Consider the following 22,751-nt stretch of genomic DNA (forward strand, 5'->3'; position numbering starts at 1 on the left):
ATCCCAACCCGTTAACCCTCTTAAACCTAGTCATAGTTACGTAGAGACACGATTATACGAGATATCTCATGGCCAAACTTTACGGGTAAAATTTTACCAACTATTTCTCCCCCACTTTTGCCCCCTCTCCACACTCCACTATTCTATTCTAATGTTGGTTTATCTCTCTCTCTCTCTATATATATATCTATCTATCTCTCTATCTATCCCTATCTCTCTTTTTTTCTTATTGTTATGTATTTTTCATTCAATTCTTCCCTTTTTTTTCTTTTCATTCTTCTCTTTTTTTTTCAAAATATCTCGGCTAACCTTTTGAGATTACTTTTTCTTTTTATATATAAAAAAAACCACCCTTCATACTTTCTCACGATATTTTGTCCATTTATCATCTTATATCTATCTTAATTGTGTTTTTTGAAAAATAACATCTTAAAATGCTTTTTAAGGGTTTCAAGTTTTTTTCTATTCCCGGAGGGACAAAAGGGAGGATCTTTTAACCCTACATCGATACCGTAAAGTCTTTTAGTACATATATGTATGTCATGTTTGAATAACTATTTTTATTTAAAATTGTAATCGTAAATAATAATTAAAAAAAAAATATATTAAATAATATACTAGAAAACCCTAAAGAGTAATTTTTTAGTAACATTTTTAATAATCTTTCATTTTCTTTAGTACATTAGCTTTTTCCTTTGTTTTTACTTTAAAAACTACTACTACGTTTAATTATTAATTTTTAACAAATTTTTTTCAAACAACAATAACATCGAACAAAACTCACCCTAATTTTGTGGCGTTGGTAAAATTCGCCGATAAAATATCGATCGATATGTCGATATCGGCGAACGATTTATAATCAAATTTTTATTGTAAAAGCTGATAAAAATTTCAGCGTTATTACTAAATTTGTTTTCTAACTTTGAATGATTATATAATGTCACTGAAAAAGCAATAAAGATGAAGTTTTCAATAAGATTTATCGATTTCTTCGATCTATTGACCTTTCACGTCCTTTTTCTGTCAAGGATAAAATTTCGTAACACACGGAATTGATGGAATTTGTAATTCTGAGATTTTTCAAATAGTTTATATATTATATAAATATTAACATATAAAATATTACAATAAAATATATTAATAATTTATAAATATATACGGGTGTTCATATTTATAAATATTTCTATTAAATTTATTGCATTATTTATTATTGAATATTTTCTTGATTTCATAACTTCCTTTTTTTTTTCATTTTAATACAAAATATTCAATGTTTTGATAAAGCGCAATAATTATCAATAGTTCAATTCTTAAAATGCAATTTTATTTGATTTTTTTTTTTATAACCTTTTATCGCAAATGCATGAAATTTATTTGTTCTTATCGTTACTATGTTGAAAAGAAATATGTTGATTTATCTCTTTCTCTCCCTCTCTCTCTCTCTCTCTCTTTCTTTTGCTCTCTTTTTCTTGCATTGATTGATGAAACGAAGAAAATTGTTAAGTTCAAAAATAGATTATTCTCTTAAAAGGGAATAAATAAAAAAGTTAAAAAAAATAAATAGATATGATTTATTTTGTAACGTTACTAATGTTGAAAATAAATCTATTGATTTATCTCTCTCTCCCTCTCTCTCTCATTCTCTCTATCTCTCTTTCTCCCTTTTTTCTTTTTCATTGAATGATTAAACGCAGAAAACTATAAAGTTTAAAAATAAATTATTTCGTAAAAGGAAATGAATAGTAAAAAAAAAAAAAGAAAAAAAGAAAAAGATATAATTTTTCTTTCGATTACGTATAAACAATTCAATTTATAACATTCTTCTACATGTATATATATACATTGTTTACTTTAAAGTAAACTCGAGATAAACTATAATGTATATATTGAAATAATTGTTGTTAATTTCTAGTGTTTTTCTTATCACGTAACTTGTTCATGATGAAGATTAATAATATCACGTTTGTATCACGTAATAATATTGAATTACTAGGAAAAGTTTCTCTGTCAATTTGTAGAAAAAATATGAATCAGAACGAATCGTTCGTAACTAACACTCTAATAAAATCTTTTCTTTGGTAAAAATATTTCAAGAAGACTCAACAACAAAAAGAAAAAACAACAAATAAATATTTGTACAAATTAAAAAAAGAGAAAAATGTAAATCTTACTTCTCTGATTTCTTTAGAATAAGCAAAAACTTGAAAAAGAAATGCAACATTTATTTTATACGCAATATGACGCGACGTATATCACAAAGTTATGCATTTTGTTTTTAATTTTATTTACAAACGTCAGCATTAAAATTCTGCACGTTATCGCGTAATATTTTACACCCAAAGAAATCCCATGTATAACCATTGTTATTTATCGCAAAAAAAAAAATAAAAAACAATTTGATCGTTAACACTTCGTAAAATTTGTATAAATTTTCATTAAAAAAAATTCAAATCATACCAAATTCAAATAATTTATACAGCAAAAATTGATTTATCAATCTTATAACAAAATATTCAACAATTAAATAATACGAATAATAATAAATTCGTTATCATATGACTGAAAATAATCGATCGAATAATATTTGTGTAATCGAACGAATAAATGTAATCAAATGAAGTGCATAATTTGATAACCAAATATAGAAACTAACCTCTCATTTTGACGATTATTCAATTAATTCCAGTATCTGCGTTGAAAATAAAAAAAATAAAAAAAAAAACCTATGTAAGTAATTAAACGGTTAATCTAACATCAGAGATACAACAAATAATCCACGCACATGTATGTACATATTGCGAACAAACAAAAAATTCGATACGTTCATGTTTTAATATTGATCTATCAATCTTATCAATGAAAGAGACCCAAAGATATTAAATGAAGCATCGTTTTTCCTTTTAATTATATATATATAAGAGTAGCAAGTTGTATATAAACCTCGAGTATCATATGATGATATAGGATTCCTTGAATTCGAGTCGAGTCTAATTCTAAAGTGAAAACTTTCCACTCGAATGAAGGAAAGGAAGGAAGGAAGGAAAGAAAGAAGGAAGGAAGAGATGTTTCGCTAAAGTTTCAGAAGAGTCAGAACAGAAACGCGCGAAATTTATGCTAAATAAGAAACTAGAGAGAGAGAGGGAAGAACATGCGTTGGCATGCGATGCCTTATTCTTCTTCATCTTCATCTTGTTCATGCCTTAGTACTATAATCTTCGATTCCACACTACAAATATGGAAAGGCAATATCATGGGAAGGGGTAAAAAGGAAAGTAAAGATGTTCCAATGAATAAAATCAAAGAGAGAGAGAGAGAAGAGAGGAAGATATTCGAACACGATATTCACACAAGAAAAAGATGAAAGAACAAATTGTGACGTAGGGAACGACGCGTCGCGGAACAGGCGCCAAAACAAAAAAAAAACACATTCCACTTTTCCTTGCCAATATCACCCATATTCCGCCCACACCCAAATGCTCCAGATTCAGTACTCTGCTGTCCCTGTGCTATTTGATGATAAAAATTGTTTCGTAGGCGATCGAATAAGTAAGGCAGACATCTAGTCGCCAAAATTCACATTAAAATCTGCCTCCTATTATACTATGTAACCTTTAAGAAAGGACGACCTTGAAGAAGGAGAGAGAAGCAACTTTTTATCTATAGCATCGTTTTCTTCTTTACTCTCGTTTCCTTTATTTTCATTTTCATTCTTCTCTTTCATTTTGGGACGTCAAGGAAACCGACACCAACTATCAAAGATGAAAGAACGAAAAACCAACGTAGTGTTGTGTGTGTGTGTGTTTGTGTGTGTCTAATAGAAACGTGTGCGCCTTGCAAGCATAAACCGGCAAGAAGGTCCTTCTAGAGGGAAAGAGAAACACATTGAGAGAAGGTGAAGAGTGAGGGTACGAGTAAGGGGAAATAAGGGGAGAATGAGAAAGAAAGAATGAGAGAGAAAAAGATTCCTTGTCCCTAAGAGGGGACCAGACGCATGAGGCCCGCCAACGAACCCTCCTTTGTACAGTACGCTACAAAAGTTTCCTTTTATTCTTTTATATAGACAACTTTTGGATACGATTCTATCAAAAGTTAACCAATAAGAAGCAAGGACGGATATATTGACTGACTGATTGATTGATTGATTGATTTCTTTATATATTTATTTAACATGCTCAAATTAAATAGTCCCATCCATTTCTATTCCTGTCAATGTTGTTAATTTATTACTGTTTCTCTCTTTTTTTATTTTTTTTTTTTTTTTTTAAGAGAGAACTATTGTAAAGTAAAATGTTTTTTTTGCCTTCCTTAATTTATACCTTCTTTACACTCTAATTCTTTTTACGTCGTTTTTTGTTTTTTTGTTTTTTTGTTTTAGGGCAGTCCAGATTAAAAGTACTTGTCCTTTTTAACGTTAAGTTCATATTCGTGCGAATCTGTAATTGACTTCCGTTTATTGCGAGATGGTAAAATTGCGAGATAATGAACGTTGACGATATCGCGTAATCCTTGTAAATCCCCATGTCTATACAGCATGGAAAGATTTCAGTATGATAAATGAATAATGAACAAATTGGAGAAAGAAAAAAAAGAGTCAATAAACGTTAAATCCTGGAAATGTTCTTCCTATGTTTGAATAGTTAGCGTCGGTTGTACGTTAATCTGGTTTTTAGGCGCAGTTAAACGAAGCGTCTACAAGACGCCGGCGACTGCGATGGAAATTTCCATTGCAGTTAGCACGTTGTGCGGTGTGATCGTACAGTCCACCATAAAAATTATTCCCCTTTTGATTAAATCTATTCGCTTTTGTTTTTCCTTAAACAAGACCTCTTACAAACTATTGAAGCATTATCAATGTTTCCATGTGTAAAAGTTAACTCATCTTATTTTTCTTCAAATCTTACGCGATGTTACAATTTAAAAAGATTAAATTAACTTCGGCTATTTTTCAATCATTGATCATCGTTATAGCAAAAACTCAGTTGTGACATTTATAGACGTCTTTTTTTTTATCATTCACATACCATACTAAGAAATACTAACGAAGGATGATTAAACAAACGTATTGCGACAATGCATTATACAAGTTCTTGACTTATTATCAACGTACAATGACGTGTCGCTGTACAATTTTTCCTAAGTATACGCTATTTCATGATTCTAAGCAATACACAGGTTTTTTTTTAACTTAATTAAACTTAAATAGAAATGGAAATATTATGGAATTCGTGTGACAGTTCTATTTATATAAAATATGATAATATTTTAATACGATTCATTCAGGAATAATGTGTCATTAAAAAATAAACGTTCGTTGGGTAATCGCCAATGAAATAAAAAATAAAAATATGAGCATCACGATGACGCACTGGTACGCTTACGTAATCAAAAATTGTGATATACCATTTAAAAATTTTTCCTCTTATTTTATTTATATAATTTTACTGTCAACAATAAATTCTAATAAAATTATTTATATTAATCGTTCATCAAACGATATTATATATAATAAATTAAGAATAATAAAACGATAAATAAGTTATTTAGCAAATAATTGTAATTATCAAATATCGCGGTTACTTTAGTTAATAGAAATTTCCTGTAGAGAGCGGGGAGTTACACGCTGCAACCAATAAACGTCGAGCGATGTTGTTGATTGCTTGCTACGTGTCATCTTATTCGATAATACAATCTAACTGATTTTTGATTGGCTATTACTTGTATCCGTCTTTATTTTCATACAAACAACCAATGAAAAACCATATTTTACATGAAAATAGAGTTTGTTACTAGAACATTATTTTATAGTAGGTTTTGAATCAAGTCAAAAATCTATTCAGTGGTTTCAATCGGATCTCATCAAGAGTTATTTCTATTATAATCGGATAAAAGAAACTTCATTGACATTTTTCAGTATATCTTTCATTATTATTAAAAATATTCATTCGATGCAATGAAATAAAAATAATTGCATAGTTAAAATTAATTGAATTAAAATATAGTGAATATTTGTTATTTCATTTAACGTGAATTTATACGTACACGTTGTCACGTTGAAGTTAACTTTCCGAAACAATGTGATCGATTAACGATTTGGGTGAACAAAATATCTGTGAAGATAAATTGTATAATTAAATATTTATCAAAGAAAGAGGTTAATGGTAGTGATATTTGACATAAATCAGAACGTTATTTCAAATACGTGATTAATTTGTAATATAAATCATAGCAACTTAGAAAACGCGTTAGTGAAATGTGCTTTCAATATTGTTTAATAAATTCATTAATTAAAAGAAAACTAATTACCGATTAAAGTATTTGAGGTTATTTTTTTGTCTTTTCTTTTCTTGTTCAATACAATATAAAAATATACCGAAGAAAAATAATTAGTTAAAAGTTTGTTTGACAAATAACATGAATTACAACCATCAATTGATGATTGAGAACAAGTTGTTCTGTTTGATTATTTTTAATTTTTTAGAAATACGTATGGACAGTTTAACATTAAAATGTCAACATTAAAATTAAGTATGCAGGAAAAGAAAGACTTGGATAAGTTTATCAAATTTCTGGCATTAAAGGCTGCTCAAATCATCGTACAATCAAGGTGTGGAGAAAAAGCTTATACAAAATGTAAATCAAGTTCTAAAGGAACCGATTGGGTAAGTTTTTATAATTCATATATTCATATCTGATTTATTATGTTTTCATTATCTTTTAATTTAATGTATATTTGTATACGAGCCACTTATTTGTCAAGTCGATCAGCTTTGCTAAACAACAAAATCAAGTATCGAACAACTATCAAGATTGTTTTCGTTTAATATAATTAAATCCATTGTTTATTTGAAATATGTAAAGTTGAATTAATCGTTTTGAATTGTGAACAACTTGCATATGATTCTACGTATAAGATTGTTTAACCTGTTAAGAGAGCTCTTTGCAGTTATAATTGTTTTTAGTATGAATACTTAAATTCTTATTATTTTCATTACATTTTCTTTATACTTTAATTGTATATACATTTTAAACGTATAATCATCCAACATTGGCGTTCATTGTGTTATACTTTATAATGTTTTAAATTGAAATTGCAAAACTTTGCAATGCAAGTATCTGTACAATGAAAAAGTACATGTTTCAATACAACATAGCTATATCGAAAAGGTTAAACCAGAGTTGGGCCAACCTTTTATATATTATTTGTTATTTTTTCTTTAATAAGAATGTTCAGATGCATCATACAACTCAAGAAATTTGTCTACCTTCTTACGTTCATAATTGGAGTTGGAAAATAGGGATAAGGACAAGATCTGTTTCGTTTAAAGGAGGAATAGGAATAACTCAATTATGCAATTAAATTAATTAACCTTTGCTTACCACACTTGGTCCAAAGAAGCCAGACCTTTTTTGCAACTTCAGTCATTTTTCTCAATTGTTCAACTTTGGTAATGTTTTAAACATATTTAGATTTAATTTAAAGCTATAAAACCTATATAGTCTTTTTAATTAAGTATTCAAGAAGTGTCAAAAACAATTTTGAAGTAAATCTATGCAATAGTTTTTTTTTTATAAAGATTTTTCTCGGCCGGGTCCAAAGGAATCAGACCTATTTTAAGACCTCATTATTCTCAATTATTCAACTTTGGTAATGTTTTAAACATATTTAGATTTAATTTAAAGCTATAAAACCTATATAGTCTTTTTAATTAAGTATTCAAGAAGTGTCAAAAACAATTTTGAAGTAAATCTATGCAATAGTTTTTTTTTTATAAAGATTTTTCTCGGCCGGGTCCAAAGGAATCAGACCTATTTTAAGACCTCATTATTCTCAATTATTCAACTTTGGTAATGTTTTAAACATATTTAGATTTAATTTAAAGCTATAAAACCTATATAGTCTTTTTAATTAAGTATTCAAGAAGTGTCAAAAACAATTTTGAAGTAAATCTATGCAATAGTTTTTTTTTTATAAAGATTTTTCTCGGCCGGGTCCAAAGGAACCAGACCTATTTTGCGACCTCATTATTCTTAATTGTTCAACTTTGGTAATGTTTTAAACATATTTAGATTTCATTTAAAGCTATAAAACCTATATAGTCTTTTTAATTAAGTATTCAAGAAGTGTCAAAAACAATTTTGAAGTAAATCTATGCAATAGTTTCTTTTTTATAACGATTTTTCCAAAGGAACCGGATGTGATAAGCGTGTTACTCCAGGAAGGGTGGTAAGCAAAGGTTAATATATACCAGAAAATATGAAGATAAATTCAGTTATTGAGCCTAATTTAAAAAATAAGTAGATGCAAGAATGCAATATGCTACTTGAAATCATGCACCATAGATTGGCCATCCCTAATTAAATTATATGAATCTGCTTTCTAGAATTTTGTATAGCCATAATTTTGTTTAATATGATTGCCTGTATTCCCATTTTTTCATAGCTACTTGTTTATCTTTTAATTGAACTAGCACTTATATACAAGATGTTTTATAAAAACATGTCAATACTTCAGAAAGTATATCATCAGTTTAGTATTAATCATCTGGGAACTTACGTATTAACGCTACCGCAGCAAAATTCCGCTAATGCGCCAATCTACACTTTAAATTGTTGCGACAAATCATAGAATACAAAACTTGATTTAAAATCAAAACACTTGGAAAATTCAAAACATTTTATTTATAAAAAATAGTCAATCGGATTTCGGTGGAAACCCTGACGATTGCTGTGTGCAAACAACAAGGTTGTTGTATGCGAGCAACAAGATTGCTCTTTATTGGCGCATTAGCGGAATTGCTGCACATTGCTACGGTGGCGTTAATACGTAAGTACCGATTATCGTAAATAATTTGCATTGTAATTTATATTTAGAAAAAATAAAAAAATTTCACGTTACTTAAATTAAATGATATTTTTCATTGTTCTAAATAAAACAAGTACACAGGTAAAACAATATATTTATTATTAATAACTGATCGATATAGAGTTCCTTATTAATAACTTTTACGAATAGTGAATGCATAAATTTTCCTCATGTTAATCATTATGAATGATGTAAACAACAAACCTTTTATCGATAACTAAAATAAACAACTAAAAATACATTTTCCTCTCTTTGATAATTGTTATGAAATAGAATCTTGCTTATTGATAACCGTTAGGATCAATCAAAACATATTTTTCCCATTGATAATTATTATGGCCAATTGAAATAAATTTCTCTTATCGATAATGTAAATATCAGTAATGAAAAATTTTGTTTGATCATTTGTTAAAAACCATTTTAATTGAAAAAAATCATTATCGTGCTATGAATTGTTCATTGTAATTATAACAATTACGGTTCCTGGTTTTTAATTCATTCATAGGGATGGGTATTTAGAATATTTTTTTTAATCATCCATTATTCGAACCTTAAAGTATATCGGAAATATGTTTATATGACATGTTTTACTTTGTTTTTAGTAAATAAATGTAGATAAAACCTCCAAGTATTGATATGTATTTACGAAACACTCAACCGAGCACAAAAGTGGTCGGTTTGACGTGGAATGCCCTATAGATATCTTACAATTATTATATAACTCCTACTATACATCTCTGAATTTTTGACTGCAAAGAATTTAGATAAATTTATATTATTGAAAAATTATTGTATTGTTTGATGCATATGAGTTTGCCCTTTGTGAACGAATAAGTAAAATTGTCATTGATCTACTTTTTTTGTGTATTATGCATTGTATTGATATACATTAGAATACAATTGTTATAATTTTTGATTGTTAAATAATATAAAAATTGTATATTTGCAATGTATACATAAATATTAATTATTATGTTTCAATGAATATTGATTTAACTTTATAATGCGATAATAAATTAGATGCTTATGTAAATCAATCGTTTATGCTGTTGATATTCATTAAACACAATGTGCGTCATTTAGTCGTAAATGGCTAAACATTTACATACTTTTTATTATAATCTTTTGGATATAAATAATATATTTATATGATATGATGATTTTTAATTGTATAGTTCAATTTAGCCATTCAGGAGCAACCGGATGCTTTAGCAGATGCTAAAAAAGCACTAACCTGTGATATAGCAAGTTCTTCGGTACCACTCTGTATAGAAATATATTTAAAAACTTCAGATAATGATACAATGGTTTTGGAAACATGGTGTTTAAGTGTTCTACCAGAACAAAGTGATCCTACAGTAAGAGTAACGTATACAGTATACAACAGGATGGGTATTTTACTTAAATCGTTACTCTCTGTCACGAGGGTTACTCCAGCTTATAAATTAAGTCGTAAACAATCAAAAGATTCTTATTATATTTATTACAATATTTATATGGGTGAACCTCAACTACATGATTTAGGTATTTAATATTTATACTACGCGTACACTTCATGATTTTGAAATAAAGCGATTTGAGAAGACAAAATAAATTCTTCATTTCATTTCATCTTATTTATTTATTTATTTATTTATCTATTTGTTATATATTTTAATTAAAATTATTACTAAGTTGCGAAGAGAGAATAATTGCTAAATATTACTTCTAGTATATTTTATTTAAAATTTGTTATTTTCACTTATAGAATATATTTTTACAGTATGTCTGGTAAACTCTAGGATACCCTTTATATTAATATACACCTACTGTATAACGTTTGTTCAAATGAACTCATGTATATATATATATACTAATAAATTATTTTAACTCTAGGTGAAAACTACAAGGATGTACGAGTTGGACAACTCAGTACTCCTATTGGTACCATTCATTTATGGGTATTATACAGGACTAAAATGACAATTTCTCCAACCCATACAGGACGAGATTCGATTATGCTCAAGAGTGATCATTTTCATTCAGATTTAAGTCCACGTCATGCCCGTTATCAACAAAAGTATGATATTAATTATTGTTTAATATACATTTTAAATCAGATATATACAAAGATGTAAAAAAAGGTGTTATATTTAATCCTTTCGCTACTACAGGTGACTACAGTAGCTCTTCATAAAATACCGCATATTTTACATACGACGAACATATGCAATTTTATAGAACATTAAATATTTCATTGTGGGCGTGTAATTTTAGTCTTTTGTTTCTTTCGTGCAATGTGCAGTTTTGATGTTGCACATTGCAGCGCGGCTAGTTCAGTAAGAGTACCGTTGCAGAAAACACTCTCGTAGCGAAAGGGTTAATTTGTAAGTTTTTATTATAATTACATATATATAATTAAGTATTAATACGTAATTGCTAAACCGTTCTGTTTTATAATTTCACTACATCTTTGTGGCATAGATTGTATTAACTGAATGCATCTTTCTTTTGATATGGACTTCCAACCATTTTGGATAACGGTGTATAATTCATCTAAATTTGTTGGTTTTTGTTGTTTTACAAATTTATCAACGTCGATCCATAACATTTTGATCGGATTTAAATCCGAAGATTGTGTTGGCCATTTAATTTTTGTAATGTTGTATTTTTTTATAAATCGTTTTACTTTGCGAGTGGTGTGTATCGAATCGTTATTAGCTTGATAAATCCAATCATATAAACTATCCTATCTTTAAAGTTGGATGAAACTGCACACAGTGTGCAAAATTTGATTAAAATCGGTTCAGTAGTTTAGGAGTCCATTGCGGACAAACAACGTGACACGTAATTTATATATATTAAGATAAGAAGATATATATATGTATATGATTCTATATATGCGTATATATATAAAAATATGATTTTTTAGCGAAGAAAAGTCGAAATCTTTGAGCGATACTTTAAAAATGGGAGCATTTGCCGCTAGTAATCCACCTTTGGTTAAAGAAGGAGATTTAGTAATACCAGACGTACCATTTAGTTCTTTGCTAACTCCTCGACAAACATCACCACCACCTGGTCCTCTCGGTGATGCTATGAATACAAAAAACGTAACAACAAGTGTGCCAACAGATGGTAACAATGGTAACAATGAAAAATTGTCAAACGATAATGCAACATCGAAACCTAATTCTCAGAATGAATCTAGAAGAAGTAGTGCACATGATGATTTTATTATGGTAGATTTGGTAATTAAAGTCATTAATAAGTATTTTATTTTACATTTTAAGTAAGTCTAATGTTTCTTGAATAAATTTCTTTTAGAAAACACCTTTCGCTATTACTAATACCAAAAGCGATTTGGGAGCTTTTTATCGAGCATGTCAAAGTGCACCTCAGCTTCAAGCATTTATGGAGGAAAGAACATTGGCGGAACAAGTTGGAGATCTTACTAAACAATTGGAAACATTTGAAACAAATATGCAACATTACGAAGACATTTTATCTTCGTTATGTCAAACAGAAAACAATAATTAATTAAACAGATATTCAATGTTTTTCAATACGTAAGAATACAATTTATCATGCACTGATATTTATTAACATTGTTCTCATCAAGTAGTATACATCATCATTATTATTATTTTTATTATTATTATTATTATTAGCAATGGATACCAATTTGCTTGGTGCTCGTGTAATTAATTATTACTCGACGATAAACAAAAAACTAGTAATTGCTTCAAAAGTATGCTGCTTCTATTTTTCTTTTCATTCAAATCCTATAAACTTGATCAAAGTAATCTTTTACAATATAAATTTTGATAAAAATTTCAGTTAAAGCACAATAAATATTGTAACTTAAAGCAATCTAAAGTAGTTCTCTTGATTCTCATAAACATTTAAAAAATAATAATGTTGGAAATAAAGCCTTTTTTGCTTAATGTAAGTAAGTATAATGTATGCTTTTGTGTGTGTGTGTGTGTGTTTGGGTGTGAGGGTATGCTTTTACACGCATATATTTATATATTTACATATATAAATATAAATCATACGTTAACCCTCTATCAATTCATATTATTTTACGGATATACGCTTATATATTTTGATTTTATATTTTATATTATTTGATCATTAATAAAATTTGTTATTACTTAACTTAGTATTTAGAGTTTTATAATTCTTTAAGTATATCTGTTCGTCCATTTTAAACAGTACATCTTAAAATAATATAATTTAACACTTTAAACGCCACGCCGATTTTTACGGACCGGCGGCAGACTTTTCGTTCTTCTATCGCAGCTCGTCTGTCGGTCCTTGCGTACTTGTGAGACTAAACATTGAAATTATGCGATATCGGTTTGTTTTTTTGGGTCAATGCTTCAAGGAAAAAAATAATAATACTTAAAAACATTAATGTAATTTAGGGCCCGCCTGACGGCTAACTGTGGTGGCTTCAATGGAACGGCACAGAAATTTTGCATGGCGCTTAACGCGTTAAAAAGAAAACTATGTATAAAGTGTATTGTATAAATTGAATGATGAAATCTATTTAAGATTTATATTTAATACGATATTATTATACTATAAATTATAATAATTTTTATATATTTATTATATAATATTACTATTTTTTAAATATGATAAAATATTTAGTTACAGAGGGTTAACTGTCGCTATCCATTATAAATATATATAGGAGCAAATGTGAATATTATCATAATTTATCATTAATAATTGTTAATTAGTATAATTGAAAAAATTACTGTTAATATTATTATTATTATTTATCATCAATAATTGTTAATTAATATAATTGAAAGATTAGAAATTATTTATTGTTTGTATATATTGTAAATTATTATTTAGTACGGTTATTATAACTTTTATTAAATAAAAAAAGTTACGTTACCTTACGTTTAGAATATTTACACCTATAAAATAATTTACATTTATATCTGAACATACATTAAGGAGGCGGAGGTGGAGGGGGGTAAGATTAATTCGTACAAAAAAAGGCACGTTTTTGTGAATTTTTTGTGACGATACAGTTAAAATCTCTTGATTAAAACCAATTGTACATTAAAGTATGACATTTGAAGAATATTGTATGAAATTTTCACGAAGAAATATTCAAAAATACGGCAATGGCAGCAATTATTCGAACGTGTCTCAGGAAAAGAGTAGAATTGCGAGGCTCCTCATCGATACTGGGCCCACCCGGGTGCTGGATCATTTGAAATCAAAAAATCAAAGTTCATTCGTTAAATAATAGTTTTTCCCAGGTAACGCTGAGAGGGTTTTTCGAAATTTCAATTTTTCACTTTTTTGGAACACTTTGAAGGGAAAAAGGCGATTTTTTGCGAAAAAAATCGGCTAAAAAATTGCATTTTTCCCTTCAAAATGTTTAAAAAAAGTGAAAAATTGCAATTTCAAAAAACCCTCCCAGCGTTATCTGGGGAAAATTATTATCTAACATGAAAATTTGATGCAATATTCTTCGAATGTCATACTTTAATGTACCATTGGTTTTAATCAAGAGATTTTAACTGTATCGTCACAAAAAATTCACAAAAACGTGCCTTTTTTTGTACGAATTAATCTTACCCCCTCCACCTTAATTGAAGTTCATTAGAAAGTAATGTCTACAGTAGGTGGCAGTGTTGTATTCTCAACAAATACAACATGAGGTTTTTAACCTATACAATAATTATAAAAATTCCTATGTTCAGTTTAACATAATAACATTACATTTGGTTAAATACTTTTGAATTTAATCAAGTTGAAATGATTAAAAAAAAGTAATTATGTATGTGCATGGTAAAAATATAGTTAATATATGAACGATTCAAAAATTCTTTCCAAAGTTTTATTATGAACATTTTAGATTGGTGAATGACAACAAACATTCTGGTTATGCTAATTATTTTAATGATCAAAGTATCAAATAATTTATATCAAATAGGAATAGTTTTTGGATATGATGTCTGGAGATTGCTAATAACTTAATATTATATTTTATTTTTCATATTTAAAATAAATTTTTGTAAGATTATGCTGTCTGCTGACATTATGTTGGTATCATGCGTAAAACAATTGAATAAACGCTAATGATACCACCATAGTACTGTGTTGAACACCAATATTACATGTGTTCTGTTAATAATAAGTTACAAACATATTAGCAAGTTTATTACCTTTGTAAAAACTTGTGTCCTTTGATAATGGCGAGCGAAGGAGAAGAAACGTCTGTACTTTATGACAATTTGTCCAATATTAAAGTTGAATATAATGATTGTGAAGAAACAGAAGACATTAGATCTTCAGACAAACAAAGTGAAGAAGACTCTTCGGATCACTATGAAATACGTAAACGAAAGATTCGGCGAATGTTATCATTGCCAAGTGATACAGAAGAATCAGATGAAGATCACAGTGTAGATTGGTCGTCAGATCATAGTGAAGAATGGTTCGATTTAGATTTATCCAAGATCAAAAACAAATTTGTAGGATCTCCGGGTCCTAGCATATTGCCCAAAGATATACAGAACATTGAGAATGTCGTGGAATTATTTATAGGAAATGATTTTTTTGAATTTATTAGTACCGAAACGAATAGATATTACAATCAAAATTCCAACAGAAGGAAGCCAGATAATAAAAGCACGAAATTTGTGGACGTTATGCCAACTGAATTAAAAAAATGGTTCGGGCTTATTATTCTTATGGGAATTGTAAAAAAACCAAGGATGGAAGATTATTGGTCGACTAATCCGTTGATGGAAACACCAATATTTCACAAAACTATGTCGCGTAATAGATTTAGACAAATCTTATCATTTTTACATTTTTCTAATGACAATGATAAACCGGATAATGCTGATCGATTCTTCAAGGTACAAACTGTAATTGATTATTTCTCAAAAAAGTTTCAAAAAAATGGTATTCTTGGTCAAGATATTAACAAAATGATACGAATCATTTCCACCGTACGTAATGCCGATTTAATTGACGCTGAAGAAAACTGTAAAAAGAGCAATCGTACTGTTAAAAAATCTAAAAGTGCATTGGAATTTAATAAATACGTAACAGATCATTTTCATAGTTATTATCCTATATACAGGAAAACTATAAAATGGTCAAAGAAAGTGGTCTTTTATCTATTAAATTATGCTTTATACAATGCGTATAAATTGCATCAATGTTACAGTGCAGAATACAAGAGTCTTAGCTTTCATGATTTTTTATTGAAAATATGCACATATTGGATAAAGGATCATTTACCTGCTACTGAAGAGAATTTGGAGGTCAGTACTATATCATCCCGTGTTTCCAATCATTCGATGGACAGACTTTCTGGGCAAATAAAACAACACCAGTTAATACAAATTTCCAAAACAAACAAACGAAAACGAAGAAGGTGCCATGTATGTTACAAAAACAAAAAAATAAGGACAACAAATTTAATGTGCAAGTCTTGTGGAGTTGCATTACACTTGGGTGATTGTTTTGCTTCTTATCATTTAAAAGAGAACTATTAAGTATTCAAGAAAGTATAAATAAATAAATAAATAAATATATAATACAAAAAAATCTTATACATTTAGAAATATATCTATAAAGTAAATACGTCACCGTCAAATAAAAGTATCATCTACTTGATAAACATTTTTACAGTAACTCTACTTCCAGGGTTTTTTTTCTTTAATTAAATGATTAACATTTGTTATATCACATCTGAAATAAAAATGAAATATTTTTAATAGTTTTTTTTTTTTACAATTTAGACCTAATCTTTAAAGATTAAATTTTTATGTATCTTAGTAGTAACGTTTATCTGACTGAAATACAGTAGCACTTTATTCCGATAACTTGATCGTAATTTGTATCTATACAAAGATGCTGGTAACTCTTTTAACACTATACGTGGGCTGTAACTGTAATCAAAAAAATGTTTATGCATTCAAAATAAAAAAAAAAAATATATGGACAATATTTTAGAATTTGTTATAAATAAACAATTTTTTTATATGTACATATAATTATTTAAACATTATTTACATATATTAAAATTTGCATCTTTAGATTTGCAACTGTATATTTTTTTTCGCTTTAGGATACTTGAAGTTTTAAGATGCTTTATTAGTTTATTTACGATTAAATAAAATAATAGAAACTTGTTCATAATTGCGAGTGTATATTTTGAGTAAAAAAATATGTAGGGAAAAGAAAATGGTGTCGTTAAAATGGTAAAAACATTTTCTTTCGTCGTAATACAAATCGATTTAGAGTAAAAGGAAAAACTCTTAAAGTAGATGATATATTTACTTGATATAATTTTATCTAATTTATTTAGCATTATATGTATATGTATATTGTGAGATTACAAAGATGACAAAGAAAATTTTCAAAAAAAAAAAAAAAGAAAAAAAAAACAAGAAAAAATGAAATTAAAATACAATTTTTCTCTAAAAATTTTTAGCATTCGTTTATAAATAGCAGAACGTGAATTAACGTCAGTGGTAAATCCAGGAATAGAGTTTGAAATGTGAATTCACGTCAGCGATCGCGAATGTGTTTAAGATAGATTCTACAAAAAAAGATAATTCTTGGAAACAGATAAGAGGGGGGGGAGGCTGTTTCAATATCTTCTTTTATCAGTAAATATACTGTAATTACTTATTAAGTATGCTACGAATGATTTTGTAAATGTAAACCGTTAAAAGTCTATAGTTAACAGTTAACAGACTTATATTTTAAATTCATTGTCAGTAAGAAAAGATTTTTTTAATTAAATTTACACTTTTATATGGTAATTTTTTGTTTTATTAAGAATTGTTGAGAAACGAGGCATGTTATCCTTTTTTGATTATGCAATTTTACGTAATTCTCTTTTATTTAATCTAATGGTATTAATTAAATTCTTTTAATTATTTTAGAGTTTTATTGCTAATGATAAACTTATAAAGAAATTATCTGTTGTCACAAATTTCAGGACGACTAATTTACCCGAAGGTACGGATAATTTCATTCCACCTTTTTCTAAGTTAAGTAAATGCATTTATACAAGATATTTACTTTTTTACATTAGATGATAATTAGAATTTTATAAAACAAATTTATTCGTCTTACTAGCAACTAGCAAATGTCTTATTTTGAAAACACTAATTATTGCAATTTTTTGTAAGCAATCGAAATATAAAGTCAAAATATATCTGAAATTGTTCGTAATTGATAAAAAAAGAGACAATTTGAAAGGGGAAAATGTAAAGAGTAAAATAAATTAAACACATTTATTAAAATTATTACATGACCTATTTAAAAAAAATAACAACCATTGCAATTTTTGAAACAATCGAAATACGAAATCACAATTTTTTCGATTGGTTAGCTGTAAATTACCAAAACAGTAAATTTCAAAGAGAAAATGTACAGCGTGTTATTTTTTTGATCCGACAGATGACACTAGGGTCGGCCAATGTGGATGCTTAAAAGGCTTATGAAGGTAAGAGGGCATTGTTGGCAAATGAGCTTTCACTGTGCAGTAAACAACATGGCTGGTTTACTTTCGTGTGCGGGTTATGTCGTTCCCGTCATTTAGTCGACAAGTTTTACAATCTTTGACCAGTGATAACTATTTCTGGTGAGTAAGCACACTTCATTACACGACTAACATTAATTAATATTAAACGTTAAAAAAGTTTAACAAACTTCGACAAAAATAAATTCCCCGATAATACAACTTATAAACTTTTCATTATAATCAGAAACCGTATGTTCGCGTATTTCTCAATTTTTAATAACACAATATTATCATCCAATATTTTATATTATTGCTTAGGTCCCCCCTCAACAAATGTTCATAACGGAAACCTCATTTGTAATTTATTAAATGATATTTTTATTTGACAGCTGGAGTACTATTCGTATCTCAAATACAATATGAAAACTTGCGCGGGACTATGATTAATTAGATTTATATTTATCCAATGTGCCAATTTTTTTTTTTTTTTTTTTTTTACATGGAACAACATTCGTACCGCTCAACGGTTATCCGTCAACGAGTTCTCCTACTTTCCTCACGTCACCTGCCCCCTTCCTCACCTCTTATTCTCCACCACTATTTTCCTACCGGACACCGTTACCATTATTACCACTCCTTTGAAGCTGCTTTTTATTCTTTTTCTTTTTTCTAATTTTTTTTTTTTTTCGAGCAACAGATAGTTGCTGTTTATTTTAAGGCAGAATGTGTTTGCGAACGTTGTGTCACCACCGCCCATCCTTCTTCCTTCCTGCCTCTCCTTCCACTTCTTCCTGTTGATTTTTTTCTTTTTCTTTCTTATTTCCTTCTTTACAATCGTCAATGCGAATACGAGTTTTACGTTAAGTCTCTGTGTATAGACTTTCTGTAAACGAACACCTCTCTCACATTAAGGAATCGGCGTGAACGTGGGTGACTCGAGCGATCGGTACGGAAGAAAAATGAACTAAAAACACGTTAGGGGAATATTGTTCTTTACTATCACCCCCCCCCCACTCCACCTCACCCCTCCTTCTCTTTATTTGATCTGTCAGTGTGTAAGTTTGTAAATAGGAGTAAATGTTGTGTATGGTGTGTGTTTGTTGTGGGTGTGTGGAGAGTGATACCCTCGTACATTTCATTTATCCCTCTCTCTCCCTTTTACTATTTCTTTCCCTCACGTCGTTTTGAAAGCGCGTAGATCGAAGAACTGATTGTGAGTTGACATCAGATAATGCACAAGTTAAAGTTACAAGTTGCAAGTTTTCTGAATAGCACGCAGCACAATCTTACCACTCGCATTATTATTTATGTATATGACCAAAATCATAACAACACGTTTTTTGGGATCTCTAGCACTTGAATACGCTAACTGGTGGCTAAATTCAAAATTAGAGTAGATAGGTAGAAATTTTGCTACCCCACGTGGGATCTGTAGCACTTGAATACGCTATCTGATAGCTACATTCAAAATTAGAGTAGATAGGTCGAATTGCTACACTACGTGGGGGATCTGTAGCACTTGAATACGCTAACTGGTGGCTAAATTCAAAATTAGAGTAGATAGGTAGAAATTTTGCTACCCCACGTGGGATCTGTAGCACTTGAATACGTTATCTGGTAGCTACATTCAAAATTAGAGTAGATAGGTAGAATTTTGCTGCGCCATGCCCCTGCCAGAGATCCCAATATTTTTATTTATACAAAATTTAAAATTATGTTATTAGGAGCTGGGACGGGGAAAAGGGGAGGGGTGAGAGCAGTTTTTTTTTTTATAAAGCGAAAGCTTTTCTTATAAAGGAAAAGCTCTTTACACACAACTATATTATGTTTTTTACTTTAAATGAAAGATGTATTAAAAATGAAATAATAAATGGATAATATACTGATATTCAAAATATATTTATCTTATTGTTAATCCTAACGTTTATTTATTTCTAATTTAAAATCTAATTAAAGTTAGTTAAAAAGTTTCGATACTCTGGAATAGAAGGTTAATAATAATAATTGTTATTATAGTAATGCAATTTTGTTCGTGTTTAAAAAATTCATGATGATCTGTAAAATTTATTATAATATAATTTTATATATTCATAAAAATCTATTAGTTTTCAAAAATTTTCAGAATTCAATTTTATAATTAATAAAGATACTTGGAAAGGAAATGAAAAAATTACAGATATGTATATAGGAGTTTGATATAATTTATATTCAGAAAAATATGATGTTTCAGAAATTTGATGATAAATGTTATAATTAAAAAAAAAAAAAGATATACATGGAAAGGAAATATAAAAATAAATACAGATATATGAGTATGATGTAATTTATATTAAGAAAAATATTGTGTTCCAGAAATTCGATGATAAATTTTATAATTAAAAAAAAAAAAAAACAAAAATCGAGATACACACATGGAAAGGAAATCTAAAAATAAATACAGATATAGGAGTATGATATTTTAAAAAGCTACATAAAAAAAAAAAAAGTCCATTGTGTTTAAGCACTCCTGGGTTGTGGTAAACCGTAAGTGGTCAATTCAAATCTAATCAACGGAAACTAAAAAAAAAAAAAATTATTTCAAACGTAAAAGAAGAGAAGTTAATCGTTCTTTCTTGGCACTTTCAGATATGAAAGGAATACGTCATCTATTAGCTTGGAAATTCTTAATCGGATATTTGCAATGACCTGTACCATTTAAAAGGTTAACTTTTACAATACAACTCTCATGAAGCCAATACCGTATCGTCTACAATAACGAAACACGCAATTTGTATATAGATAGATCAGTTACATGAACACAATTACAAATATTTGTGTGCACGTGTATATGTTCCAATAGTTTTTCTTCGAACGTGTACAAATCGCAGGATATCTCGATATATCATTCCATTAAAAAAAATATTACAGTTGATTAATAGATATCAATATAATATATGTGACTAATTTCTTAATAAATTGACATATTTAATTAAAGTTATTGTATAATCAAAATTATACAAGAATTTTTGTTTTTTTACAGTGAAGTAATGTTTTCAAACATTTCATCAAAATTATTAACTTAACTTATTAATAAATTTGAAAATGTAAATCAAATAAGAATAATATTGCAATAAATTATAATTATATATTTATTGAATTTTAAAATAGATAATAGAAAATAATTCCAAATTTATTTGTATTTGATTGATTTTAGATTTGGATAAAAATGAATAAAATTAAATTTAACGAGCAAATAGAAATGTATTTATGGAAACCAGTTAGAAAATATACAGTTTAGGATGAGATTTGGTATATCTGTAGTATACTTTAAGGGGTGTTACCTTACTATAAAGAAATAAGCTACATTGCTAACTAATTTTGTAAAAAAAAAAATCCTGTAAAGTTATGATCTGTTCATCAAATGTTTGTAAATTCGGTTGATATTCGATTATTTTTATCGCGAATCAATCTGTATAATGCAATTTAATAATTCGATTTACTTTTCATTTTTTTATTTTTTTTATTATAATTTCATTTAATAAAATAAATTAATAAAAAGAAAAAAAAAGAAAAAATTCTATTCCTGTAAACAGACACGAAATGTTGTTTGTTTGACAATTCAATTGTAATTTTGTTATTTTAAATTAAAATTTATATTTGAAGAAAAAATAATAACAATTGTTATATACATATTAAATAATATCAAAAAAAAAAAAAATATTTAAAAAATTATGAATAAACAAAAGTACCTAACAATAGACGAGTAACAAAAAACGAGGAAACGAAAAACTATGAGATAAATATACGGAATTACACATGATGTCACATCGGACGATAATAAGTCACTCTAATGACTATAGATAATACATACAGGGTGATACATTCGAAATAGTGTACTCAAATAACTCTATTCTCTTTCGATTGTATGAAAAAGAATTGTTTGTAACAAAGTTAAATTATATTTTTAAGTGCAAATGTAATTAGAGTGCATATTAATTAAAATATAATTACGAATATTCAAATATTATTGTAAAAATGATGATAATTTTTGCTTCGTGGTTAAATCTAAACCTTTCAAGTAGTCATAAATAGTTGAATTTGATAAATTTAATCTCTCGATCGATCTCATGTGTTACTATTTGTCAATTTGCATCAACTAATGCAACCATTATTGCGTTAGCAAAAAACGAAACGACTTTACGAATCACATAATATTTCTTTCACATTTTCGTAAAGAAAAATGGATGGCGTTCCGTATGGATCAATTTATTTTTCTCAATTATGATTCTTATTTCATAAATTTATTGAAAATTGATATTGTCAATGCAAAATTTGTCATCGTAGTACGTGCATTTTGATGATATCCTTTTTTATTTTCCTAGAAATCTTTGAAAATATTTTCAT

At 28.0% G+C, this 22,751-nt stretch overlaps 2 protein-coding genes across 6 annotated transcripts; both read left to right on the plus strand.

Moving 5' to 3' along the window:
- Positions 1 to 5,813: 5,813 nt before the first annotated feature.
- Positions 5,814 to 13,211, plus strand: Atg13 (Autophagy-related 13). 5 transcript variants are annotated; one of them, XM_089173824.1, is made up of 6 exons: positions 5,814 to 5,910; positions 6,479 to 6,659; positions 10,039 to 10,387; positions 10,739 to 10,922; positions 11,775 to 12,093; positions 12,170 to 13,211. In XM_089173824.1, exons 2-6 carry the CDS (start codon positions 6,507 to 6,509, stop codon positions 12,380 to 12,382), a joined length of 1,218 nt encoding a protein of 405 aa, XP_089029950.1. In that variant the 5' UTR covers positions 5,814 to 5,910; positions 6,479 to 6,506; the 3' UTR covers positions 12,383 to 13,211. The 5 variants fall into 5 exon arrangements, with proteins under 5 accessions (XP_089029950.1, XP_015185980.1, XP_089029948.1 ...); XM_089173822.1 differs by having other exon boundaries at positions 5,824 to 6,320; XM_015330492.2 differs by having other exon boundaries at positions 5,824 to 6,158.
- A 1,246-nt stretch (positions 13,212 to 14,457) lies between these two features.
- Positions 14,458 to 20,766, plus strand: LOC107071463 (uncharacterized). The gene is made up of 2 exons (XM_089173820.1): positions 14,458 to 18,488; positions 20,721 to 20,766. The coding sequence occupies exon 1, from the start codon at positions 15,070 to 15,072 to the stop codon at positions 16,384 to 16,386; it is 1,317 nt and encodes a 438-aa protein (XP_089029946.1). The 5' UTR covers positions 14,458 to 15,069; the 3' UTR covers positions 16,387 to 18,488; positions 20,721 to 20,766.
- Positions 20,767 to 22,751: the final 1,985 nt, after the last annotated feature.

The sequence above is a fragment of the Polistes dominula genome, unplaced genomic scaffold (genome assembly GCF_049000335.1).
Source record: "Polistes dominula isolate Pdom_NZ unplaced genomic scaffold, Pdom_raw_medaka contig_75, whole genome shotgun sequence".
NCBI lineage: Eukaryota > Metazoa > Arthropoda > Insecta > Hymenoptera > Vespidae > Polistes > Polistes dominula.